The following is a 26,889-nucleotide window of genomic DNA, read 5'->3' as shown; positions in this document are numbered from 1 at the left end:
TGGTAGTCTTTGAGTAAATAGCTTTCCTTAAAGACCATCTCCTGGGTAGATAGAAATGCTGGTGTCAGTGGGGAAGCAGTGAGGCTCCTTGTTTCCTGGGAGCCGGAGGACATTGCATTAGATCACAGGAATGATTTTTTATGGCTGTAAAGCATTTGAGTGTATGAAGTACATTAAGTGGTTGGGATGTACAACACGTACTGCCGGGCTCTGGATCTCATCCAGAGAGTTGTGGAACAGCCTAAACCCCAGCACTGAAGTGAGGACATTGAGTTTAGTCTGGATTTCAGAATCAGGTTGGTTAACTGCTCCTCTGATTCCCGCCACACATGTTGTAGTTCCATGTTACCCATTTAGCAGTAATTGGCTCTTTTACATTGTGCTCATGTAAGGTCTCATTTTCCAGGTATCTGGTAAGTGTGTCTGCTTGTGTTTGCTTTAGCCCATGGCATAAGGAGCAAAGATGCAGCCTCTAATCCTACTGTGTCCATTCTCTTCTTCAGGGTCGATGTTCAAGGGAAAACTGCAAATATCTTCACCCACCACCACACTTAAAAACGCAGCTGGAGATCAATGGGCGCAATAACCTGATCCAGCAGAAGAACATGGCCATGCTGGCCCAGCAGATGCAGCTGGCCAATGCCATGATGCCCGGAGCCCCGCTGCAGCCCGTGGTACGTGCACCCCAGGGTCCCCGTGAGCTGGGCTGGGTGCAGGCAGCACAGGCTGGCACACCAGGGAAACCCCACAGAGCTCGGGAATGGGAGAGGAACCACTGAAATGCCCCTCTGAAATCACTGAAATGCCCTCTGAAATCACTGAAATGCCCCTCTGAAATCGCTGAAATGCCCTCTGAAATCACTGAAACGCCCCTCTGAAATCACTGAAATGCCCTCTGAAATCACTGAAACGCCCCTCTGAAATCACTGAAATGTCCCTCTGAAATCACTGAAATGTCCCTCTGAAATCACTGAAATGCCCTCTGAAATCACTGAAATGCCCTCTGAAATCACTGAAATGTCCCTCTGAAGTCGCTGAAATGCCCCTCTGAAATCACTGAAATGCCCTCTGAAATCACTGAAATGCCCCTCTGAAATCAATGAAATGCCCCTCTGTATGTCTTGGTGTTGCTTAATTCTGCCTTGCCTGAAGTGATATCTTTAATTATTTCAGTAATCTTGTGTTCATGTATCTTTCGCAACTTTATTCTCAGAGTTTGGTAAGGGAGTGATCTGCATGAGATTTTCGTTTCCTTTGCAATATCATGTGCTCTAGGAAACTCCTGGCTCTGAGAGGATGCCCACTGGGTGTTTTCCCTTCACTCAAGGGAGCTGTCCCAGAGAATTGCTTGCTGGAATTGAGCTGTAGTTTGGGAGGAGCTGGGCTCAGCTTGGCCACGGCTGGTGCATCAGTAGTGTGAGCCCATGCAGCAGCAGAGAGCTGGGGTGGCTCTGTGCCCTGGCCCAGCAGTGGCCGTGTGCTGAAGGGGGTTTAGGACAGGGGCTGTCCCCACCTGGACTGTGCAGCACATCCCAATGGCCCTGTGAGCTTCAGAGCAATGCCAGCTGGCTCTGATAACATGCTGTCATTCTGCAGTGCTCAAAAGGCTGCAGGATATTTATATTGCTAGAAAATAAGCTCAGTAGAAAATAAATGGGGTAGTCTTATTTGCTGTACAGCAGGCACACAGGTGTCTGTTTGAGTGTATTGGGCTGAAATCAAACACCAACATCTCTTAAGTTACACACTAACAGACTGGTTCTGTTTTGAAGTTCATTATTACATAGCTGATAACCCAGTAATGAAAAGTGCAGTTAATTAATAGTGTATTTAAGGGTAATATTTAATTTCCTGTAATATTTGCCAGGTTGTTTTTCATTCACGTGGATGAAGAATCATAAGCATTACAGAAATTATACCCATTTACACAACTCTCATTCTGTTTTCTCCAGTAATCCCTGCATGGTTTTGTTCATTATTTCCAATGTCTCTTGCTTCCAAACAATTCAGTCATTTCCTCAGAAATACAGAAACATGTGCTGTTCTCTGCTGTCTGCCTTAAATTGATATGAAACAGAGAAAGAGTTGTGTTAACTCTGTAGTTGTTTTTCACTCTAAAAATTAGTTGGGGAAAAGAACCTAAATGCCCTGAGTAACTGCCTTATTTAGATAGTGAAAGACAAACACTCCTGCCTGAATTTTATTTGGCAGTTACACTGCATTTGGGGGCAGGAGAGTTATTTAATCCTTGCTGTAGTGTTGGGTTTTCACAGCATTATTTGGGCTCTACACCCAATTATCTTCTCACCCTCAAGGGTACTTGACTCTTTTTTGAAAACTTGCAAACAAACAAGATAAAATCATGTTTGCATGTGCTGTTTCTTCCACTGGTTTAATGTTTTGGCCTAGCTAAAGCATCTCCCTGATGCAGTGAGGGTCTGGTTATCTGCAAGGCCAGCCAGTTTGTAAAACGGGAGGACTGTGGCTGTGAAACCTCAGGAGTTCCTGGCCAGCTCTAGCTGCACCAGGGTCAGAAGAGCTTTGCCTGTGCCTGGAGTGTGGTTGGTGCTTTGTCAGGGCTCTCAGGTGCCTTTTCCCCGAGAGCCAGCATTGTACTGTGTGCCCATGTCCCCCCGGTGGCCCCAGGCTCTGTGTGACCCCACAGAGCGCCTGCCATTGGTTATGGCATTGCAGGAGTGTGGATCCCCTGTGAGTTTGCTGCAGGAGCGGCCACGTGCTGTGAGTGTGCAGGGAGCAGGAGCGGGAGCAGGAGAGCCAGCAGAGGCTGGTGGGGATCCCTGTCCCGTGCTCCTGCTCGTTGCAACACCTGCACGGGTGTTCCCCACGAGCCACAAGCACAGCAAATGCTCCTTTCCATTAGCAGCAGAGACTCACCTCGTTCAGCTCCAGGGCTGAGGAGCTGTTTTGGTGAAATCGTGGCAAGCTGCCGCACAGCAAATGTTTGTTAAATGTCTGTTTCCCTGTCTCCACTTGCAGCCAATGTTTTCTGTTGCGCCCAGCTTAGCCACCAACGCGTCAGCCGCCTTCAACCCCTACCTGGGGCCCGTGTCCCCAGGCCTGGTCCCTGCTGAGATCCTGCCCACGGCCCCGATGCTGGTGACAGGGAACCCCGGCGTGCCGGTCCCTGCCGCCGCCGCCGCCGCCGCCCAGAAGCTGATGAGGACAGACAGGCTGGAGGTAGGAGCTGCCTGCTGGAACTTATCTCACAAGTGTATCATTTACTATGTCTTCTAGGTGGGAAATACTTTCCTTGTGAAAGCAAATAATGCAGGTTTCACTCGGGCTGGTAACGTGGTATCTGTGTGATGGTAAGAACGAGGAGTGACTGAGTGGTTGTACAGTAATTTCAGGCTGCCACTCTGCTTCTGACCCTCGCTTGCAGAGGGAAATGGGAATATTCAGGAATTATCATGGCAGCAGCAAGAGTGCCCCAGAGCTGTTAGTGTGTGCCCAGAAGGCGTTGGCAAGGTGGGGGCACAGCCCCTGGGCACTAGGGAGAGGCACAGGGCTGCAGCTGCTGGGTGCAGATGGCTCGGCCTCTCTGCTCGGGCAGACGGTGCCCACGCTCCCTGCTGGCCTCCCCACCTGGCTTATCACCCCCGCTACAGCCCTGACAAGTGTCGGTGCTCTCGAGCTGCCGCTCTCCCTCGCTCCGAATCTCTCTTATCTGAAAGGCCTGACAGTGTTTTTAGCACCTTATCGGTGCTGCGGCAGCGTGGGCGGGGAGCCAGGGACGGGCTGCAGGCTGCTCTGAGCTTGGGGCACAGCCCGTGGGCATAGCCTGGGAGTGTGGAGCACAGCCTGAAGCCTGAGAGAGTGGAGCACAGCCTGGGAGCACAGCCTGGGAGTGTGGAGCACAGCCTGAGAGAGTGGAGCACAGCCTGGGAGAGTGGAGCACAGCCTGGGAGTGTAGAGCACAGCCTGGGAGTGTGGAGCACAGCCTGAAGCCTGAGAGAGTGGAGCACAGCCTGGAAGTGTGGATCACAGCCTGAGAGCAGGAAGCACAGCCTGAGAGCACAACCTGAGAACATGGAGCACAGCCTGAGAGCACAGCGCTCAGCATGAGAGCACAGAGCTCAGCCCATGGGCACAGCCTGAGAGCAGGTGCTTGGCAGCTCTGGCTGTGGTTAAAAGGCAGCGAGGAGGGAGGCTGAGCAGCCAGGGTGCCCTGCTGTCACCCTGGTGTGTGCTGCACACAGCAGGGTGAGGGCTCAAGGCTGCTGTCTCCCTCCTGGCAGTGGGTCTGCTCACCGAGCTCAGGGAGCATGCTGGGAGGAGCAAGAAGGATCTCTGTTTTATGCAGCCTGCTGTGTGTGTAACTCTGTTCTTGTGCCTGTGCACTGCCAGGGTTTAACTCTCCTTGCAAGGGAAATGAATTCCTTTTCCTTAGCTGCATCCCTGGCTGACAGGCTGCTGCCCAGAAGGGGCGAGCTGGGAGCAGTGTGCAGGGTCATCTGGCAGCCAGCGTTTCCCGCTGCTGCTGTCACTATTCTCAGAGCTCACATCACCACAGGTCACCCTCCTGTGGGATCACATCACTTCCCTTTTTAGAGATGTTTTCCCCGAGGGAAGCATTCCCCAAAGCACGCTCAGGTTGCAGGGAGGCAGCCATGCCCACTCTGAGCTGGCACACGGGTGGCTGCTTGGAATCACCCAGGGAGGATTTTCCCTTGAGGACTCTGTTTAAAGATGGACACCTGCCAGGGGTGGATTAAAACCAAAATTCAATTAGGTAAATTCATAAATAAATCATAATGGATTTGGAAATGACTTGGAGAGGAGGATGCCTTTGGTGGGAACCCTTTGGGTTGTGCTGTCAAGATCAGCTGCTGTGTTTGACTGTGCTTCCAGCCCTGCAGTGCCCATGGATGGTCAGGGTGGGACATGAGGGCTCAAAAGCATCGTGGTCATAAGCAGGATGTACCATTGTCCCCAGGCAGCCAGGGAAGCAGCAGCACCCCTTTGTGTGCCCCTCCAGCAGCCCTGGTGCTGGCCACAGGCTGTGACTGCTGTGCACAGGGAGCTGATGTCATCCGTGACCTCAGTGGGCAGGATTTATCCCTCTGGATGCTGCTTTCTCTTGATACTGCTGTTCAGAGAAGTGGTGCACTGCTGAGCCAAACTCCTCTGCATGAGAGGGAGATGATAGAGTAGCACTCTCAGGGTCACAATACTGTTTTTCCCTTCTGCAAATTCAGTTTAAACAGTGAAACATGTAGGTGAGAACATAATTTGCAAATGCTTTCCAGTACAGTGGTCATCTGATCTGGAGTATCCAAATTTAGTATCCAAACACTAAACGAGCATGTAGTTTTTATGAACAGCAAAATATTTGAATGTTCTTTATAGGCTGCAGAAATGCAGAATGGATTTTGGGGATTCTGCATGACCTGGCTATTGCGTCCCAGAGGAGCCAGCAGTGTCTACCTGCCCTTCCAGGGAGCTGCAGCTGTGGCATTGCCATTTGTTATGGCTTGGTCAGAGCTTTATAAGGCTCCACTCACTCTCCCTTGGAATGAACTGTCCTGGAGAAAAATAACCACAATGATGTTAGCATCTAATCTTGGAGTATGATTGGTCTGCTTAGAATTTTAAATATTTATTTTCAAGAGTGATATACTCTGGCAGGAATTAAGTCAGCACACGTTCTGGCATACAGAGCCAGGCTGTTCCCAGGCTGAAAGCTCTCAGTAGGCCCACCTGGGATTTTCAGGGATGCACGCAGACACCACAGCTCTGTCGGGCAGCACTGTGTCTGCTGAATTAATGTGAGTCTTGGTGAAGTGAGGTCAGGGACTGATACTAGCAGTGGGATTGCTTTCATCTGGATTTCACACTGACAGCGTGCAGGTGTTGGGTGTCCAGTGCTTTCAGCCACTCCCGTAAGGAATCTGCATCTCAGGATGGAAATGTCATGACTTCAGGCTTTTCCACAGCTTTCCTCACACTCCTCCCTTGCAGGAAATAGCTCGAACAAAGTGTGGTTCTTCAGTGAACTAGAAAAGAAGCAAGAAGGACAGAAAAGTGAGAGAAAAATGAATTGCCTAACACTTTATCAAAAACAGCTGTTTCTGTTGGAATGCCATCATTTTCTATTAGAAGTGTTCCCAAGTCAGGAATGACAACAGCCAAGCTGCTGTTTCTTGCTTGGTTCTTACAGGCCATGCTTTGCCAGAAAGAAGCAGCTTAGAAGTTCTTGGAGCTGGTCAGCTCGGGGCAATCAGGATTGTTGTGCTGGCTGGCATTTGTCACTGCAGGGGACTGGACCAGGGAAGGGATCTGACTGCAGAATTACCTGGCAGGCCAGTGGATCTTTTCCAGCCCAGGAATTTGCCTGAGCTGTTTCTGGCGTGCTGCAGAATCTGTTCTGTGAGCCCTGAGCAAGAGGGCACAGGATGAGCAGGGGCTGGGCCTGGCTCAGGTGTCAATACACACCTGGAGCCTGTCACCATGTGGAAAAAACCCATGAGCAGGGTCCTGCAGGAGTGGCCTTGGACAAATGTTTTCACAGCTGACCTGGTCCTGCAGGGGGTCAGTTCATACCCATGGAGGATTTGCAGGTGGCACTGGCACAAGGGTTAAACAGCAGCCACAGGACTGGTGTGAAGGGAAACCAAACCACCACCAAATCTGGGTTGTTGCAGGGATCAGAGCAAGGTCCTTGAGGAAATACTTACGATCCAAGCTCACAGGCACCCACCTTGAACAGGAAATTCCATCTACTAAAGGGTTTTATTTTTATGCAGACCCAGTTGCTTTTGTCCCCTTGTTTCCGATGGCCTTTGGAAATCTGGAATGCAAGGTGTGTTTTGTTGCAGTTTGGGGAGAACTGACCGTGACAGGAGCCTGTGTCAGTGTGTCAGTCAGTGTGTCAGACACAGGGTTGGACACGTGCAGAGGGGGCTGGTGTTTGTCCCGCTGGTGACACAGTCTGTGTCTGTGGTGCTGGGGTGGCTGGGGCTCTGTGTGGGCTCAGGGCTGGCTGGAGCCCACGGGGACACTGCAGGGGCTGTGAGCCCTCAGCCCACGCAGCTGCAGTGTGTGAGCCCTCAGCTCCATCTGGCTGCTGGCGTGTGACAGCGAGAGCAGTGGCTGCTCCAGCTGTGGCCGCTCCAGCTGTTCCCCACCTCCCCAGGGTGGTGGCTGGGCAGCACAGGGGCTGTGCCACCACCGTGGGCTCGGCTTGCTGTCTCCTGGCAGGTGCCTGGATCGTGGGGGCACATGGACACAGAGTGCCCACCTGGTTGGGCTCCGTGCGGGTGGCCACACACCATCCACTCACCCTAATGAGCACATGGAACACAGCCAGGTCACAGCAGGGCATGGCTGAGCACCTTGTGGTGCATGGGTGGTGACCAAGAGCAGCCACGGCACATTTCAGGAGACAGAAACAGCCCCCTGGGCAGCTCAGTGGGAGCCAGAGTGACACCTGCTGTGTGCTTGGCGCTGGTCACAGTGAGGTTTCATGCTCCTTCACATCAGAAGTGGCTCTGGAGAAGCCAGACCTGGCTGCCAGGTCCCTGAGCCCTCCATCCCCCTGCAGTGCACCGCCTGGGCCAGGCCCCTTCCTCGTGGTGCTCTGGCAGATTTTCAGAAAGCTTTCTCTGCTCCATCACCCAAAGTGAGTGTCTTTCTTTTCCTGGTGTCACAGGTGTGTCGAGAGTACCAGCGTGGGAACTGCAACCGGGGAGAGAACGACTGCCGGTTCGCTCACCCCGCCGACAGCGCCATGATCGACACCAACGACAACACCGTCACCGTCTGCATGGATTACATCAAAGGGAGGTGCTCCCGGGAAAAGTGCAAATATTTTCACCCTCCCGCACACCTGCAAGCCAAGATCAAGGCTGCCCAGTACCAGGTTAACCAAGCTGCAGCTGCCCAAGCAGCAGCGACTGCAGCTGCCATGGTGAGTGTGGGAGCACTTGTGGACGTAGCCGTACATTGAGGAGAGGCAATGGTGGATGTGTGTTTGTCCTTGCTGAGGAGGGTGCGTGTGCTTGGGGACCCGGTCACTACCCGGTGCAATGAGCTTTCTCAGCATGTGGTGCCAGATCTGCTGTGAAGTGGTTCCAGACCATTGAGGTGTTTGACTAATTTTGCCTGCTGATGTCCGGAGTTCCTGTGTGTACCTCTGTGCGTGCATACGTGTGTGCGTGTCTGTACGTGTGGGCTCCTTGTGTCTCTGGTTGGCTGTACATCTGTGTGTGTGGGCAGATGTGTATCTGTCCTGCTGCACAGCCAGATAAACCCGTGTTTAGTTTCTGTAAGTCCGTGTTTGTAGAGGTGCAGTTTGGAGTGGATTACCGTGTTGCTGCTGTCCCCGTCCCGTGTCCCCGAGGGCTGGCGGTGGCTGTCCCGGGCGCGGCGCCGGCCCGTAGCTGTAGCAGCCAGGCCTGGGCCCGTGAGGAGCTGGCGTGCTGGCGAGGCGAGGCAGCGCGGGGGGCTGTGGTGGCAGGGGGTCCCGCCTGCGCTGAGCCCGTGGGTGTGGGAAGCGGAGCACCGAGGGGACGGCAGGGCCGGCGGGGCGAGGCGGTGGCCGCGCGTGAGCCCGGCTGTGCGGGCACCCCCTGCCGCCCCGCTGCCCTGCCCGCCGGCCCGTGCATGCCTAGTCTTGTTACCGTTGTACACGGCATCCGGTGATTTGTTTTTATTTGTTTTTTCTCACCTCCCCAAATGCACTGCTGCCCCCATGACGCACCTCTGCTTGCTGTTTATGTTAATGCGCTTGACCCCACTGGCCATTGCCATCATGTGCTCGCTGCCTGCTAATTAAGACTCAGTCGGCTGTCAAATCACTGAAGCGACCCCTCGAGGCAACCTTTGACCTGGTACTATGACCTTTCACCTTTTAGCTTGGCATGTAGCTGTATTGTAGAGTCGAGTTTGGGGTTAATGTGTAGCAATGGAACATCCCGGTTTCCCTCCCCGCGTCCCCGGCACAGGGCGTGCGGGCGGCCGGGCCAGGCTGGGTGCCCTCCCCGCCGCCCCCGCGCCCCGCCGGCCCCTTCCCGTCCCCTTCCCTGTCCCCTGTCCCTGTCCCTGTCCCTGTCCCTCCCGGGTGCCGGCGCAGGGGCGTTGGCATGGCTTGGTGGCGCGGAGGCGGCCGGGGCCGGCATGCGGCGCGCTCTGCATGCCCGGGCAGCGCTGGGGCCCAGGGACTGGGGTGTCACCGCGGCCCTGCCATCCAGTCCAGACGGTGACTATTAACATGGCTTCTACGTGTGATCCTCATGGAGCTAGCAGTGCTGCTTCCCCAAGAGCCTCGCTCCTGGCCCACCCGAAGCTTTCCCTGGCGTGGCACTGATGCCGGTGCCCGCAGCGGCCGTCCCGCCGCTCCCTGTGCCGCTGTAGTGGTAGGCAAACAGTGCTCCCTGGAAAGCTGTTCCCTCGCCTTTTATTTGGTAGTTCAGTCTGCTATGCCGCTTGCTTGCTCATGGAGAAACATGGTGCTGCCTGGTTATTTTGCCTTCTACTGATTTTTCTTTTTTCCTTTTTCTCTCTCCTTTTCTCCTCCCTCCCCTTCCCTCCCATCCTCCTCCACACCCCACCCACCCCCCTCCCTTTTTTTTTTTTTTTTCTTTTTGTTACTGGACTTTATTTTTATACCCATCCACCATTCAGGGAATTCCTCAAGCTGTACTTCCCCCCTTACCAAAGAGGCCTGCGCTTGAAAAAACCAATGGTGCCACCGCAGTCTTTAACACTGGTATCTTCCAATACCAGCAAGCTCTTGCCAACATGCAGTTACAGCAGCATACAGCCTTTCTCCCACCAGGTAAGTGCATCGCTGGCGCCTGCTCAGGGGCGGGAGCGGGCGTTTCTGGAGCAGCACACCACGAGGCAGCTGCAGATCGCTGGTGCAACGCGGTGTGTGCTGAGGCCGCTGTGCCAGGCACAGGCAGCCCCTCCAGGCAGGGCACAGCAGTGCCCCTGGGCACAGGAGGGGCTGCCTGTGGGCACGCTGCCTTCTCTCTGCTCCTCGCAGAAGCTGGGTGGGTGTTTTCCAGTCTAACACAAAATCAGCATCATGCTCTCTCACCCCAATCAGAATTTGAAGTCTCCTCTCTCCTTCCTCTTTCCCTGGATTAACTGCTCTTCCTTCCACATCCCTCAGCTGTTGTGCTTGTTTCCCTGTAAGCCCCTTGGCCTTGGCAGTGGTGTCTCTGAGTCACGCACACAAAGGGGTTTTTTAATGAGGTTTTAATGGGGTGCAGTGATCCCAGGCAGCACAGGCAGTCTCACAGGTGGAGAAACACAAATCTACACAAGCTGTCACAGTTTGGGCATCCACCAGTGATGTCTCAGGGCTGGTCTTGGACTGAGTAAAGACCAGTGCTTGTTCTCAGCCAAGAGTCCTGGTGTAATTGGTGAGGAGTTGATGCCTGTACTATGGACCAAGCAGAAATCCTTTTGGAGGACTAGTGATGGGACATAAAGCTGGAATATGTGCTTTGGTTCTGCTGATGGCACTGCATGAGAAATGATCTCCACTATGTCCTGGGAGCTTCTGCCTTGGTTACACAGCTGAATCCTGAACCCACACTAAAGCAGCACCATCATTCAGGAGTGTGCAGGGCTGATAGATCTGTACTCAAAAATGGGATAGAGTCTGTGAGGACAGCCCTTCATAATGCAGACTGGGAAGAGGAAGAAATACAGCTAATCAATCTCTACCCAAAAATTTAAAGGATTTTATCCAGAGCATCTTTGGCAAGTATGTTCCCAGGAGATCAGTACAGTGCCCTTTACTATTATGTCTTGATCTGGCATGCAACCAACTTGTGTACTTTAAATGGCACAAAATCAGTTTCTTGATCTAGTGCATTTTAATAATGCAAAAATGCATTGCAGCCACTGAAATGTATTGGTAAATGTTGCAAGGCTTACTGGAGTCAATAGCAAGACGGGGTGGGTAAGCTGCAGGTCAGATCCCTAGCCCTCATATTAAAATCCATATAAAAATGCATAGGCAGTCATAGACTCATGGAACCACTGGGTGGTCGGGGTTGGGAAGGGCCCTAAAGCCCACCTCATTGCAAATCCCCTGCCATGGGGAGACACCTTCCAATGGACCAGGCTGCTCAGAGCCCCGTCCAGATAGACTCAGAATCCTTCCTATGAATGTCAAACTATTCACAGACCTCTTTTGGCACAGCATGACCAGTGGAGTCTGTAACCTGCAATTTTCTGGCTTTCATGAAAGCAGCAAGGGGCTGGATGGTTTCTGGAAATGCTGGAGCTACATTTATACTCGCCCCTGGAGCTCAGGAGCTGGGGCTGTGGTTTGTGTGTGCCAGACCCTATTTGCACCTCATCATAGACTGGGGTCTTTCCCACTGGCTCCTGACACACCTTACCTCAGCTCTTCCTCCAGCAGATCCACACTGGAGCCTCCAGGAGCTTGGCAGTGGTTCTTGAGCTTCATTAGACATTTCCTGACCACTGGAGTTTAGTGTATGTTACACAATAAAAGTAAGGGAGTTTTTAGCCTGAGCTATTATGAATTCTCTCTTTATATTTTTCAGATAGCTGCAATTTGAGCTTTCCAGTAGTCCAGTACTTTCCAAAAAGTTTGAAAAATGTCTTTGGCATCTTGCCCTTTTTAGTTTATCCCGCTTCAAATGAGCTGGGATCAGTTCCTGTTTGGGCACAGTCACGTGGACACAGAGTTTCTCCATCTGTCCCTGCGAAGCCACGGAGAGCACGGAGCGTGGGTGCCCCCAGCTCCACGGCCACGGAGCAGGGCCAGGGCAGCTCAGTGGCATCTGAATTAAAGTGACGTTTTTCAGGTTCACACACCCAAGGTGTGAGTGCTCATTTGTGTTCCTAGTTGCTGCAGGCAGAGTGTGCAGGAGGGCTGGAGGGCAGGACACGTGCAGAACCCACACGGGGTGGGTGTGCCTGGGGACCCTCCCCTCTGCAGGGCGCCCCACTCCTCATGTTCTCGCGCTGATACTGCAGGAAACCTCAGATACCTCTTCTGAACTGTAAGGCATTGTTCTGGCTGCCTGTGTGCCAGGGATGTGGTCACATCCAGGGAACAGCCATGCCTGGGAGTGGGCACTGCACTCCAGCGCGCCTCAAGTGATGAAATGTTCCTCAGACATTCACATCACCTCTCTCAGCTGAAGCTCCCTCTGTGCACAGCTCCCCTCTTGAGGTGTCCCCAAAACCATGGCTGCTGGAAGCTGTCCCCAGGCTGAGAGGGGGTTCAGGGGTGTGCCAAGAAAGAACCAGGAGCATTTGTGCTGTTGAGATAAGGGCAGTTAATGTGCCGAGTCAGGAGGCTCTGCATGCCTGGCTTTGGTCCCTGGGTCCTGGCTGCCAGCTGGGACACCTTGGCAGATTGGGTGACCCTCTGTGAACGTGCAGAGCTCCAGGTCCTCAGACCTTGAGCTGCTCCTTGTCCTGCAGCGCTCCTGGGGCAGCTGGGTGACATCTGCCCAGTGCCTGGGGCCATGCTGTGCCTCAGCTCCCTTCTCCTCAGGGGTGTGAGTGCAGCTGCGCTGCCCCAGGTGTGTCCCCAGGTGACCAGGCTGGCCTTGAGAAGTGAGAGCCTCCAGAGCATGGGGTCAGGTTGGCAGGATGCTCCCAGGAGTGGGGTGGTGCAGCTGCAAGGGGCAGGGTTGCAGCTGGCAGCTGAACCCCAGTGAGGGAACGCTGCAGCTTCCTCTGCATTGTGTTAACCTGTTGTGTATTTGTTCAATTACTGCAGCTTCAGCACCAGAGACTCCCTTGCTCCTGCCTGGGACTCAGTGCCCAGAGGCTTTCCTAAAGGGACTTTCCTCCCTGGGGCTGCTGGGCCTGTGCAAAACCACTGCTCTCCCCCAAAACATTGGGGAGGGAAAGGTCACACACCACTGCTCACCTCCACAGGAGTGTGTGTGCTGCCTGGAGTGTTGTTTTTAATTAGGCGTTAGATTGGGCAGAAAAAATAGACTGAGGGGAATAATACAAGGGAGAAAAGAGAAAAAATCATTAAAACAACAGTAAACTTAGAATATTTATAGAAATGGCTTTATTGTGTTGCAGAAATAATCTGGTTATGAAGCTGTGGTCATTTAAGTCAGAACATCCTCAAATTAAAAATCTGCCTTGTGCCAAAGAGCCAGGGAACATTGAAAGTGAACATTCATTATTCATGTGTTCTCATTAGTAAGTCAAAGCATCTGAAGTCAAGCTGAATATTAGGATCATAGCAAAAATTATTTTTATTACTGGTAAGAGGGTCATAAAGCATAATATCTTTATTTGGGAATTATGCCACCCCAGCAGGCATTCCACTTTCTGCCTCATGTTCATTTGCTTTAATTCCCTTTCAAAACTGTGTGCGCTGGTCATAATGTTAATGATGATCATTCAGACTGGAATGTGGAGGTTTTCACTGAGGAGTGTTACAGGGATGTTTCAGAGTGGGTATAACACCCAGCCCATGTGTAGCAGGTGTAACATACATTTGTGCATGGGGTGATGGACCATGGCAGGGTGCACAGCTGTGTGCATGGGGCACCTCTGCAGAGCACAGCTCAGAGCTTCTGCTCTGAAACCCCATTAATGCCGCGAGGAGCCCACACGAGGGACCAACAAAGCAGTTCTGCTTGCTGTTTGTACTTTTTAGCCAAATTCTGCTCCATTTTTTAATCCTGCAAGTGATTCCCTTGGCTTCAGCCGTGATTTGTGCCAGGGGAGGTCAGGAGAGGCGCCCTTCCTTTACCCTTTCTTTGCCAGTGTTCCCAGTGTCTTCCCTGACACAGAGGAGTAATTAGGGAGCAGGGTGATGCCCTTGCCTTACAGATGCAGCAGTGACAGAGGATAACCTTGGCCCCAGCAGTAATTAGACTGGCCTGACTTCTCCCCTGCACAGGGAAATGCTCCTGAGGCTGTGCATCATGGCTGGAGCCGTTTCCTGTCCCCAGTACAGCCTGGCGTGTCACAGGGGCAGCCTTGCCTGGCTGCCTCTGCCAGTCTGCTGGGATGCGTTTCCATTCCCACTGCAACCTCATTCCCAGAGTTCAGAGGTTGTTTCCGTTTCTGCTGTGTCACTCATCATTAACAGTGTTAATAAATGTTATTTGTTAAATTAAAAAGTAAATAATTTATTAAAATGGATATTCTGGAAGATCAGTATATGTTTATCATCTTGGAAGCAGAAATAGAAGATAGTGAGATCAGTCTGGTAGAAGGCATTTTGCTGTGTAACTTGAAGAGAATTGCCAGCTTGGTGATACTTTAAAATGATGCCAGAATGATCCTAGAAACACCCTCCTGCTCTGGCTCTGGTTGCAGGGCAGAACTCTGCAGGTGTGTGGCCTGGAGGGAGCTGGGGCTGTGAGCCCAGGCACCAGCAGCTTAAAATAAAAACATCCTGCAGTGTAGAACAGAAGGCTGAGCAGGGCTTGTGGGGTGTCACTGGGAGCTGCTCAGGGCACAGGGACCATTCAGCCACTGCTCGGAGAGGAGAGGAGAGGAGAGGAGAGGAGAGGAGAGGAGAGGAGAGGAGAGGAGAGGAGAGGAGAGGAGAGGAGAGGAGAGGAGAGGAGAGGAGAGGAGAGGAGAGGAGAGGAGAGGAGAGGAGAGGAGAGGAGAGGCTCTCTCTGTCCCACTGTCCATCTGCCTGGCTGGCTCCAACAAGGACAGCAGGGCCTGGTCCCTGGTGCCTGCACTGGGGACCGCAGGCACCAGGCAGGGCGAGTTGGAAGCATCTCTTTTGATGTGAGAAGACAAGCTTGTGTCCCAAGGCAGGGAGGTTCCAGGAGCTGCGAGTCAGAGCTGAGGAAGGCTTTCCTGGCCATGCAGGGCCCAGCAGGGTCCCAGCACAGCTCCACCTGTCCTCGAGGCCTCGTTCTAACGGATCACTGTGCTATTGTGTGGTTTGATTGTGCTGACAGTTACATGCCACTGTGCCCGTAATAACAATTTTTCTTCTTTGTTCAATGAAATTTCTAATTACACGTGTGATGGGTTGTTTTAATTCTTTTCCCTTTCCAAATCCACCTTCCTGTTGCAATGCATGATGAGCAGGCTCAATATTGTGCATGACACCCGCTACAAGTGTTGGTAGGTGCCAGCTTTGTTTCTTGATTATCTTAAACCTGTGGTGCAGCTCACAGACCCTCAAAATCCACTGCTAGATTTAACGTACAGCCCTCGTGCCAGTCCATCTCCCCGAGCCTCCTGCACTAACACCTGTCAATTAAATGTGATTGTTTTATTTAATTGACACGGACACGTAGATGTTAATTTTGTACAGCAGTTTTTAATTGCACATTGTTCCTTGGTGGATTTTGACTGGACTATGAGTTCCAGTGTTTAGAACCTATCTTGTGTTAACTAAAGACTGTATCTTACCATAACCACGTAGCTGTATTCTGTTCTTCTACGAGATTAATCTCTGTTAGCAGTTAATATTTGGGTTGAATTTCTAAAGGACAAAAATTTGTAAATGTAAGGGCATTGAAAAAACTCTCCTGTTGTTTTTGATATTGAAATGGTTAAGCTTGTTTGTGTCGATTTTCTTGATTTGATGGTAACAAGCATTTTCCCCTTTTTTTTCTCTTCCATCTCCCTCCCCTCCCTCCTGGAATGCTGTCCTGCTTTGCACTGTGGTTGCATGTCACGCGCTGGCAATGGTGTCTCGGGCTTTCTGCTGTGGTAAACCATGCTCAATGACCCTCCCACGTGTCGCTCTGGTCCCATACTGCTACACTCTTCTGTACGTTTGCTTATTTGATTTTCCTTCCGAAAGTTCCCATGGTGCACGGTGCTACGCCAGCCACTGTGTCTGCAGCAACAACATCTGCCACAAGTGTTCCCTTCGCTGCAACAGCCACAGCCAACCAGGTTTGCTAATTTACAGCTTTGTTCCTTACAGACAACTCGAAATCGGTGCTTTAATGAGCATGGGGGTTTGGATCTGACCTCTTGTTGGCCTACACATTCTCTCAGAGAGCTGCAGCACAGCCTAATCAGCCCTTAGCTGTGCTCCAAAAGGTGCTGCAGTTCCATTTCTGATGCTAAAAATAATTGACAATAGAGTTTCTGACTCAGTCTTGACATTTATAGGCCACGCTGCTTATTTCTGTTCTCAGGGATGCAAAGAGCAAGGGATAATACACAAACCCATGATTTATTTCCATTTCTGTGGAGCCAACAGCTCCTTTCAGTGCAGAACTCAGGGAAAGCCAGGGGAGTCTTTGTGCAGAGGGGTTGCAGGTTCTTACAGTGTGAGTTTAGCAGTCCAAACATGTTCTGACTCTCCTCTTCCAAGTGTAAAACAAAACCCTGTGAGCGTGGGCCACACACAAAAAGGCTTCCTTGAAGCCTTCATTGCAACCTTGTGATTCTCCTTGGAATGGCCCATTGCTCTGAACAGAGCTCAGATAAGAAAATGCCCATTGGAGTCTGGGTTTGTTTCTCAGTAGGCACCCCAGTCATTGCCGTGTTTGGATGTATTTCAGGAACATGAGAGTAAAGCTTTACCACGTAAGTGATTAGAAGTCCTGCCAGGAAAGCCAGAACCAGTGCTCTAAAGATGAGTCCCTGGGCCAGAGGAGCGGCTGGAGCTGCACCTGAGCACAGGACGCTGTCAGAAAAGCAGATTTCTGCACAACACCTGGCTGAAACAATAAAAACGTTTTAAAGAGCCTCCTGTTCCTCTTCTAAAAGCTAATTGTTCTTTGAGATTTGCTGGGCAGTTAGTTGTCCATGCCAGGAAGCTGTCAGTCCTGGTCTGATATACAGGTTTTGCCTCCAGCTCAGTGGGATCACTCCCTTAGAAAAGGGAGCTCCATGTTCTCCTCAGCGTTGTGCAGGTGTGCTCCTGTGCAGGTAAATGTCAACGCTAAGGCAGGTTTACCTGATGCACTCTGCTCCTGGCTCAGGTTAGGGGGCTCCTCAGGACAGCCAGAGCTGCAGAGTGAGCCCCAGGGCCCTTGGCTTCGAGCCTTTGCACCTTTACCTGTTGAGCACTACCATTTTGTGCTGCCCCAGCTGTACATCCCTCGTTAACCTGTCTGCTTCCTCATCTCTCAAAAATACAATTCCAAATGGCATCATTGCAGTGACACCTAGGCATGCACATCCCGAGCCTCCAAAGGGACCTGGATATTGTAGAATGTCAACCAGCCCAGGTTAGTCTGCTCAGCAGCTGGCACGTTCTTCTCTTGAGAAATGTTTGCTGAATGAGCAGCTCACTCAGGGCTTTAAACTTGGCCTAAGAATTTGTGTTTTGAAAAGCTAGTTCATAGGTGGGTCTACCTCTGCATATGTGCCACCTCAGCAAGCAACCTCCTGTATGCCCAAAGTCTCTTAATATTGTAGTTATTGCACCAGACAGTTACTTTCAGTGTGTCTCTGTATCCTGTGCATGTCCTGAGGGTTGTGAGAGCAAGACAAGCCACAGAAAAAGTCATTATTTTTAAATCCTCTCTCTGTTAGTAGCCACGCACTTCCCAGGGAGACCACAGGGAAAACCTTCTGCTGTAGAATCTGGTCATTTCATGCCTTTCCTCCCCAGAGCCTCATAACACCCTTAGTGCAGTTCTGCAGCCAAACCTCCATATATACATATATGCCCATATATGTATATACCCTGTGAGCAATGCTGAAGGTATTTAATGCCACCCAATGCCGTGTGCCTGCATGCCAAAGGCTTATAAAGATGTGGCCCTTCATCTGCCCGGGCTGGTGTGGAAGGTCCTTGGTCTGTTCGACAGCACTGCCCCTGATGCTGCTCCAGTCGGGTGCCGCAGCCTGTCCTGCAGCAGCAGGAAAACATGGTATGAGAAGCTTCATTCTGCTCCGAGCCCATTTCTGTGGAGTTGGCAATGCTGTGATGTGTGCGCTGCCCGGGGAGGAGAGGGCACACGGGTGGAGAAACAGCAGCAGGACCTGCCAGTGAGTTAGCTGAGAAGAAACCCCTGTTCTCTTTAGCGGGCAGATTCACGGCCAGCCTTGGTGCCCATCAGCGAAAAGGGTCTTTCCAGGTGCCACAGCCATTTGGGATCGTGCAAATCCACGTTGTGTCCTAGGCCCCAGCTCAGTTCCCTGTGCCTGGGCACGTCTGCTCCCCTGGGAGCTGCGGTGCCGCCGTGACCCGCGGCCAGGGCGCAGTGTCACCTGCCAGTGGCACTGCTGGCACTCTGTGTAACCCTGGTTTGTCAAACGGCACGCTGGGAGCCCCGTGCTCAGCCCCGTGTGTGCAGCCGAGCCCTTTGGGGTTGTTTCCCTGAGGGGAGGCTTTGCTTGCCGGCCGCTCCGCGCGCTGCCGCGGCTGCTGCGGGAAGGGCAGGGCCCTTCTCTGCCAGGCGTCTTCACCAGCCATGAACATCCAGCTCAGGGCATCATAGGCTTGGCATTCAAACCCCAGGACACCGACAGGAGGGAACACTTCACAAAATCACACTGAACCGAGGCCACTGTAGAGTTCATCATCTGAGACACTGAAAGCACAGAATTTTGTGTAGGCCAACAAAAAGGGCTATTTTCAATTACTGCACTGCATGACTTGTAGATGTTAACTTCTCCTATTTCCTGAACAACCAGTATTAATTATTTATATTTGTCCAGTAGTACTTAACCCAGTTTTCCAATTATAAGTTGCTATTGTAGTACTTCAGTTGACTTTAACTCATAGTTACAATATAAAATCCACTGACTCACAGCTGATCCTCCCTTTCCCAAACTGATGTTCTGTAGCAAATGCTGTGCCTCTGGGTGGGCTCATTGCTGCTGTCACTCACTGTTTACATTTCTTACCTGTAGATACCCATAATATCTGCCGAACATCTGACTAGCCACAAGTATGTTACACAGATGTAGACATTTGGTCATCAAACAGTAAGTTCCCAATGAGTTGTTGCTGTATTTTTATTACTCTTATGTGTGCAATTTGTTGCTGTAAGGGACAGAATGTTTTTAACTTCTTTCTAATAAAACCAGTAAGCTGTGGGGGTGGAGGCTGTGACCCCCCTGAGGGGCCATTCCTCTCTGGGGGAGATCCCATGGGTACCAGTGGCCACATCATGTGTTAGTTTGTGCATGCCCACCCAGCAGAATCGGGGTTCACAGGGGTTTATGCTCTGTCTGTGGTGACCTCAGCACTGACCTGAGCTGAGGGCAAACTTGGGGGGAAGACGATTCCATCAGGTTCTCTTCAGAAAGAATGGCTTTTAAATCTCAAAATTTGAAACTCCAGCATTTCCTGGGTTTGGAAACTCATAATTCTCCTGTTGTTGTGAGATTCCTCCCCTGCAGCCATCCCATTCCAGGATGGCTCCTGTTTTGTGTTACCTTCCTCTCTCCTGTGCTCCATTCCTGCCATGTTTTTATTGAATTCCTTGGCCGTAATGGAATTGTTTCTGGCGGTGAGGATTGACCCTTTGGCCACAGTGGGTTTGTAATCACGGCTGCTCCTTTCAGCTGAGCATAAGCATGGTTAAAGTGCTGGAGCGATGCGGGGAGGGTGGATGGCACGGGCTGGGCTGGGTGGGATGCCTCGAGTGGGATGGGACGGTTCTGCTGCCCTGCAGGGACACAGCCCCTGTGTGGAGCTGGGGCTGGGGTGTGTGACCCGAGTCCTGGCTGTGCCCAGAACGCTTTGTGCTCTTCCCTTCCCAGATGGTATCGGCGGCGAAGAGGCCGGATTGGGGTGGGAAGAGGCCGAGCTCATTAGCCATAGTGTATGTAAATACTGTCCAGCAGCACTGGGAACCCCTCAGCAGTGACATCACACATTGCATGTTAACGAGACGAAGCGAGACCGTGGGACTCCACTGCACACTGTTGCCTATCTACTTTGTACATTGAATTGGTATTTGTGCTGAGGTGATTCTTGTCCAGGCCCGCAGCATCGTCCGCCTTTCCCGGCGCCGCCGGGCGCCGCTGGGGCTCTCCCCACGCCGCCCGAAAGACCGACGATGCTGTAACCAGACATCTATTATGTATTGGTACGTCTGTAGACCAAGATATAATTTTTTAAAGTAAGTTTATTTCTTTCAAGGTTTACAAATAACAAAGGTGCACCTTGTATTTAAAATTGCCATTATAGACGAGAGCGTGCATGCACAGTAATTTTTTTGTTTAAGAGTAATATTTTTAATGTAATAGATTGTAAGAAATGAGAAGAGAGGAATCTGACAGAGATGAATGTGCCAAGCAAAACCACAACTGTGTATATTTTAAAGCACATCAATGGCTTTAAGTACCACGTTGTTAAGGATTCTCATGAAGTGCCATAGACTGTACATCCATCAGAGTATTATTTCCGCAGTGTTATTTTCAGAACCACGTTTTCACTGACTTGATGAGTACTGATCAGTCAAAGGGCACCATTCTTTTTCAAACCAAAGCTGTCTCAGAAATGGCCAATTGCTCCTCACAGCCAGTGGGCAGCAGCAGAGAGATGCTCCAGCTGTGCATAACCCTTACGGACAATATTACCTATAAACTCTCCCAAGGCGTTGTATGTGGTATTTATGCATAGTTACTGTATAAGGTGATCTGCAAAGGGAAAAGCCATTTCTGAGACACAGTAACAAATGTTTGAGGAACTTCTTTTGCTCTATTTATAGCCTCTGTCTCGAGTCACAAGGACTATAAATGTTTTGCAGAGATGGGTTTCACTTTAATTCATCAAGTCCCGCGTCCGCGGCGACTCTAAACAAAGACGCAGAAGCACTGACAGCAGATGCATGACAAACCAAAATAGGACAAATGAGATGTTAATTAGTGTAGAAATTGGGTGGGTTAATACTCGGGTGAGTTTTATATGTGATTTTTTTTTTTTTGTTCAGATTAACTGCTTATAGCCTTAGAAAGCCTTTACAAAATAAAAAACAAACAAATAGATGTGCATTCAAGTTCTAAGAATGGATTCATCCAAAGGAATTCCTTTTTGTGGTTTGGATGTTGCAGCCAGTAAAGGATATTTTTGCTCTGTTCAGCCAGGGGCTGCCTGGGGCCAGGCCCCGGGCGGGCAGGGAGGGAGAGGCGCGGGTTCGGTTCTAGAACTCGCCATACTCCGAGTTTACCGCGAGTTTTTATGCTTGAGAGAGATGCTTTATAGATAAGAATGATGTGTTGATTTTCCTGATTGTACTGTACATCTATTAAAGCCTTAGATTATTACATTACGGGTTAAAACCCATACCAATGTAATTTCAATCGTGTTAAGAAAGTATAGGTGACTTCACATGTTATTGTAGTGACTTACCATAGAGAATTTACTTATTTTTTTCTTGTTAAAAGTGTAGTTTTTATTTCTTACATTTTATTAGCTCGTTTTCATTTTCTATTACCAGTTGATACCATTTCAGTTCATAGAATTTTGTTTTATTAGAGTTTACTGATGACTTTTTCAAAATACAAAAAAAAAAAAGTAGTTTTCTTCATAACATACTCAGTTTGGAATCTATATGTAGTGTCTTATGAGTATTCGTATTATTGTTAACTAAATGATTTCTATTTTACTGATCTAATACGACAATGTAAGAATGTCAGTCATTGTTAGTTCTTGTCTAGTTTTCATTCAAAGAACAAAGATCTTTTATATGGATATCTTATAATTATATAATCATTGCTAAGTAAGAAGTTAAGTTGTTGCTATGGCAACAATCCTGGCAGACAATTGAGTAATATTTTGATGATTTATTTTGTTTGTAATTAGTTATTATGAGAAAAAAAAAATCTAGTTCCTAGATATTAGAATAAAATTTATTTTCTACTGTATCCATTTCAAATGTTAAAATATTGTTTAAATATTTTTTGAAATCCCTGAATATCAGGCCTTGTTATAAATAAGCTGCATAATCAATAGATCAAGGGACTTTTTGTTGATAATCCAAATACTCAAAGTTTACGTAACAAGAATTCTAGTGTGTGTGTGCAAACTCTTGAGGGTTGATTATGCTGCAGTTGGGACGTCGAGAGCGAAGGTTGACTTTTTGCACTTCTGTATATAGTCAAAAAAGAGAGAAACCTGTATAATAGTAAGATCTTATTTTGAATAAAAATGTCTATAATTACAAGGAGTTTTGTTAAGGCTAAATAAAATGACAGGCTGAACAAAATTGCTTGCAAAAGTGGCACAGAGTTAGCACTCCATCCCCCTTCCAAAAAGTTGCTTTGCTTTATGTGGACAGCTTGTAGTTTGCCAGGATTTTTTCAGCTGGAAAGATCTGCCATCCTTCCGAGATCTCATGACTGACAGAAGCTCCACTGGGTCAAATCTGCCTGAAAATCATTAAGAAACAAAAAAAAAGGAAAAAAAAAAAGGAAAAAAAAGAAAAAAAAAAGCAGGTACTTCAGCCCATCCAGGGAATCATGGCTCAGATATTCCGTACATTATTCAAAATCTACTGCATGTTTAAAGTATCAAAATATATTAAAGATATATGCTATTCAAACCAGTTTCTGACAATTTCAGTGGTTTCTTGTTCACAAAAAAAGATTCTTCAAAACAAGTACTGACATTCACAGAGTTCAACCATGGACAGGCAAACGGAACAGCACCCGTAGCTGTAGGGTAGGGGATCGTGTTCTCTCGCAGTGGTCCTGTTCTTTCAGCAGGTGAGATGTTCCCTTGGCATGGGAGCCGTGCAGGAGCCCGCTCGTGCTGTGGTGCCAGGGCTGGGAGCTGCCACAATCAGTGATTAATGAATTAATGAATTAATGAATTAACGAGCTGCAGCCCCCGGGCCATCTGCTGGAAGGACGGGCGCGCTTGGGTTTGCTCTTACGTAACCACAGACTTACTTTGCTTGTAGTTGCTCCAGTTACGTACTCTGTCCTGGGCTGCAATTTGGGTTTATGCTTATTTTATTATTACTGCTATAGTTGACCTTGCTGTATGGAAAAAATAAAGTGAAATTGCCCTAATAAAAGTTCTCTTTCTTAATTATCTTTTCCTCTACCAGGTTAAAAGCGGCTCCACTGCGTTACATAGGCTCAAACATGTCTGAGCACTTTGGGACTGCCCACAATTTATTTTATTTGCTACTGGGGCTTCTCTGCGCCAGCACATTCCATCCACAGGATGTGTATTAAAATGCCACCTGTTGAGGATATTCCTGTTAGATCCTGGGGGTAAATGCGAAGCCCCAGGATCTCAGAATCAGCCCCCGCTGTCGTTACCCCCCTGTGACAACACCTCTGAGGTTCAGGGACACACTGGGACCCCAGGCCCTCCCTGCAGGGAGCGGGGCACGGGGAGCTGCAGAACAGGGAGCTGGGCGTGCAGGGAATCCAGGGTGAAGGGAGAGGGGAGAGCTGGGGTTAGGATTAGGGTTAGGAGTGGGGAGCAGAAACCTGGGGGTGCAGGGAAAGGGGGAGCAGGGAACAAAGGGAACTGGGAAGGGAGGTGAGGGAACGGGGCGCAGGTGAGTGCAGCCAGGCAGCAGCTGACATTAGAGGGAGCTCTGTTGCCACGTGTTGCGGTTCCTCTGCTGCAGTTCCTCCAGTTTCCCGCAAATCACTGACTATCAAAAATTTTGATCACAACGTCACAACTTTAATTGATTGAAGGAAACACCTCGGGGCAGTTGTTTTCCAGGGGGATTGCAGGTGTCTCCTGCGACCCCCAGCACGAACTGGCCTTTCCCAGACAGGTCTATTGGCTCCGTTTCCCAGCTCAGCACACCCGAACACCCCATTCCTGCCGGCCGGGCAGCCCGGCCCCTGCACTCCCTTTGTGCCATGCTCTGGATGGCACCGGCGTTTCATTTATGCCCACATTTGGCTGCTAAGGGCAAACAGCGTGTCGAGCAGTGCCGGTGTTCAGGGCTGGCAGAAAGAGCCCAGCTCCATTTTCCTCTGTACCCTCGGCTGCGGTGGCTCCCGGGTCTGTCCCGGGTCCATCCCGGGGCTCTGCGGGACCCTCGGGCCGGGTCTGTGCCGGGGCCCTGCGGGCTCAGGGCAGGGAGCGGGCGCGGGGCAGCAGCTCTGCCCGGGGCCGTCACTGCCGCAGGATTCGGGATCCGGAGCTCGGGTGCCGAGCAGAGCCACGAGAAGGAGCTGCTGCCAAAGCGGCTCGGGAGGTGCGGCTGTGGCAGCTCGGATCCCTGCCACCCTCGGGCATGTGGCACCTCGCTGGCCAGGGCCCACAATGACAACCACGGGAGCAGCAATGACAGCTGTATCAGTGGTGAAAAGCAAAATAATAGAATTTTGTTCCAAGGATCTCCTGTGCCTACAGCTGGGAGGCGTTTCTGAGCTGGGGGAAGGTTCTGGGCCTTCAGAGAGGGAGGAACAGGAACCTGGGGAGAGTTCAAATCACCTCTGCTCTCTGGGCAGGAAATGGTTGCAGGAAGAAGGAAGCAGAATAATTCTGAGGGTGTTTTTGCTCCAGATATTGGGTGCACCGGGCATTTGGGGGGCTGGCTGTGCCCCGAGGGGCGGCAGCACTGCCACAGCCAGGGCTGCTGCCAGGGAGACCCCGACTCGTGGTGGCCAAGGGCTCTGGCTGTGGGCACCGTGCCCGTGGCATCGGCAGCCGTTAGCAAAGGGGGGGAAATGTGCCCAGAGTGTCTCTTACCAGCTCTGCCAGCTGCTGCTGGCTCCAGCTCCTCAGCTCGTGGTTTCTGGTGCAAAAAGGAAAATGATGTGAACATAGCGTTACTGCACGAAACCCAGTTCTGAACATCTGTGCTGAAGTGAAAACTTCATCCTAAAATAAATGCACAGATAGAGAGGAGCAGCTCACAGGAGAGAGCTGAAGGGAATTCACAAAATCCAACTTGGTCTATAAAACTTTTGGGGGGTCCCTGAGCCTGTACCAACACTCCCTTTTGAGGGTTCCCCTGCCCACCTGTATCCACCTCTCCCCATACCTGGTATCAGTCACTTTGTGCCTGTTCTCCAAAACGCCTCCACGCTGTTTGGAGGATGTGTGTCTCTGCTGTGAGATGCACACCCTGGGTCTGGGCTGCCCTTTCATGGGGTTATCCACCAGTCATTCATGGGGTTTATCCATGTCATGTCCCCTTGGAGGAGCCTCCCAGTGAAGCTGTTGAGCCCCGTTGCTGTGAGCCCCCGGCACAGCCATCAGTGACAGCCCCTTCCTGGCCGTGCCTGTGTCACCAGGGTGGGCCGGGCTGGAGGTGCTGCTGCCCGGGGCAGCTCTGGCCCCGGTACCTGGCCAGGACTCGGTGCCAAGTCCAGTGCCCTGGGAATTCCCTGCCCTGGGCAGTGGTTCAGAGCCTGGAGTGCCAATTCCCTGCCAGAGTGAGGGGCTGGTCCCCCCAGGGTCCTTCCCTGCCGCCTCTGTGCCTTCTGACTCACCAGCAGGTGCATTGAGCAATCCTCTCTTTCCCAATCTGTTTTCGTGCTCAGGAATTCAGCCACCAGGTTGCTTCCAGGGCAGCAGGAACACAATCCAGCTGCGAGTTCCCACACGCAGCCCGGCAGGTGCCGGCACAAGCCCGCGTTTTCCGGGGAAGGGAGGCAGGGCTGTGCCCAGTGCCCACTGCTGAGCCCCGGCGCTGCCACCAGCTGCCCTGGGTGCCATCCTGGTGTCGTCTTATTGCAGGGGTTCCACACTGCTGTCTGCTTATCACAAAAGTTTCACACCTTCTTGATATTGTCTTGTGGTCAGCTCTTCAGAACGCTGATTGTTTCTTCTTCACAAAGCACCCAACTGACTCCAGCTCCCCTCTCACCCAGCCACCCCACTCTTTTATAGCACTCTTCTTCTCATTGGGTACAGTTGTGACCTGTTAGAGTCAGGCCTGTTCCTAATCTTTGATAACTGGCCCAGCTGCAACCCCTTAGGGGTAAGATTACTTTCTACACGATCTTTATTTTCTAATATTCTATCCCCCTACACCATCCTGCAGCCTGAGCCAGCCCTGGGTGGCTCTCAGCGTGGGCAGGGCAGCTGGGGCTGCCTGGGGCCAGCGCTGTCCCCTCCTGTGGGGCTGGCACAGGGATCAGACAGGAGGGGACAGGATGGGGCCAGCCCCGTGCCCCGAGGTGCCCTAACATGGCAATGACCCACGGGCAGCGCCCAGTGTTGGAAACGGCCAGAGCCCTGCTCTGTGTTTGACGTGCCTCTGCCGTGTCATTCCACATTCACTGCCGGAACGTGGCCCTTTCCTATTCCTGGATATCTCCAGGCATTTCCCTTCTCCCTGCTGCAGCTCCTGGCAGTGCTCCCCTCCCTGGCCCCTGGCAGCCCCAGCCCCTGGCAGTGCCCACCCCTGCTCTGCCCAGCAGGTCAGTGTCCCTCCATCCTGCAGCCAGCCGGACACACAGCAGGAAGGGACACGCTTGCAACCCTTTTTTTTTCTTCCCTCCTTTTTCTCTCCCCACAGTCCTGGGCAAGAGTTTGTGATGCTGCACTTTGAAGGTTCCCACTCAGAACAGATGGGCAGCATTTTCTTGTACTTGGTTTGCAAATCCTTTCCACATGCAGTGGGTATTAATGATCACACAAACCAAACTGCTGCTCCCAAGAGGCACCAGCTCAGACTCCTGCAGGCCAGGAGGGTCGGTGAGGGGCCTGGCAGCCTGTCTGAGTGTGCTGTGGCAGTAGTCCTGGGCAAACAGAATTCTGCATTAATTTTTTTAACCCTCCCATCCTCCCCTCCTGAGCCGAAGCCTCATTGTGAGGAGAAATCTGTTAAGCCCAGCACATGATATCTGTCAGCCTTGCTCCGACGCAGTTTTCAAAGGGAACAGGAAGAAACGTGTCAGCGGCTTCGTGTCTCTTCTTGCCTGGGGAGCCGGTCCCGTGCCAAGCCGGGGATGCCTTTGGCAGGGCTGCTGCCTGCCGAGCATCCCGGTGCATCCCGGCGCTGCTCCGGCGGCCGCGCACCTGGGCCGGGCTGCGGGGGCACCGGGCACCGGGCTGCGGGGGCACCGGGCTGCGGG

At 51.2% G+C, this 26,889-nt stretch overlaps 1 protein-coding gene across 14 annotated transcripts in view; it reads left to right on the top strand.

Annotated features, from left to right (window-relative positions):
* The window catches only part of MBNL1 (muscleblind like splicing regulator 1), a 64,159-nt gene extending 41,255 nt beyond the window's left edge, over nt 1-22,904 (top strand). For 7 of the 14 annotated variants that reach the window (XM_074547585.1, XM_074547576.1, XM_074547586.1 and 4 more), the window contains 9 exons: nt 504-674; nt 2,998-3,198; nt 7,673-7,930; nt 8,799-8,852; nt 9,646-9,799; nt 15,046-15,081; nt 15,770-15,864; nt 18,787-18,861; nt 19,642-22,904. In XM_074547585.1, coding sequence (XP_074403686.1) covers nt 606-674; nt 2,998-3,198; nt 7,673-7,930; nt 8,799-8,852; nt 9,646-9,799; nt 15,046-15,081; nt 15,770-15,864; nt 18,787-18,843 — 924 coding nt within the window. In that variant the 5' untranslated portion in view covers nt 504-605 and the 3' untranslated portion in view covers nt 18,844-18,861; nt 19,642-22,904. Of the gene's footprint in view, nt 1-503; nt 675-2,997; nt 3,199-7,672; nt 7,931-8,798; nt 8,853-9,645; nt 9,800-15,045; nt 15,082-15,769; nt 15,865-16,481; nt 17,802-18,786; nt 18,862-19,641 lie in introns of those variants that run through there. The other 7 variants (XR_012581700.1, XR_012581701.1, XM_074547577.1 and 4 more) reach the window with 7 other exon arrangements.
* The last annotated feature ends 3,985 nt before the right edge of the window (nt 22,905-26,889 follow it).

The sequence above is a fragment of the Zonotrichia albicollis genome, chromosome 9 (genome assembly GCF_047830755.1).
Source record: "Zonotrichia albicollis isolate bZonAlb1 chromosome 9, bZonAlb1.hap1, whole genome shotgun sequence".
Taxonomy (NCBI): Eukaryota; Metazoa; Chordata; class Aves; order Passeriformes; family Passerellidae; genus Zonotrichia; species Zonotrichia albicollis.
The sequence above is the reverse complement of the archived record's forward strand: the minus strand, read 5'-3'. Positions and strand labels throughout refer to the sequence as shown.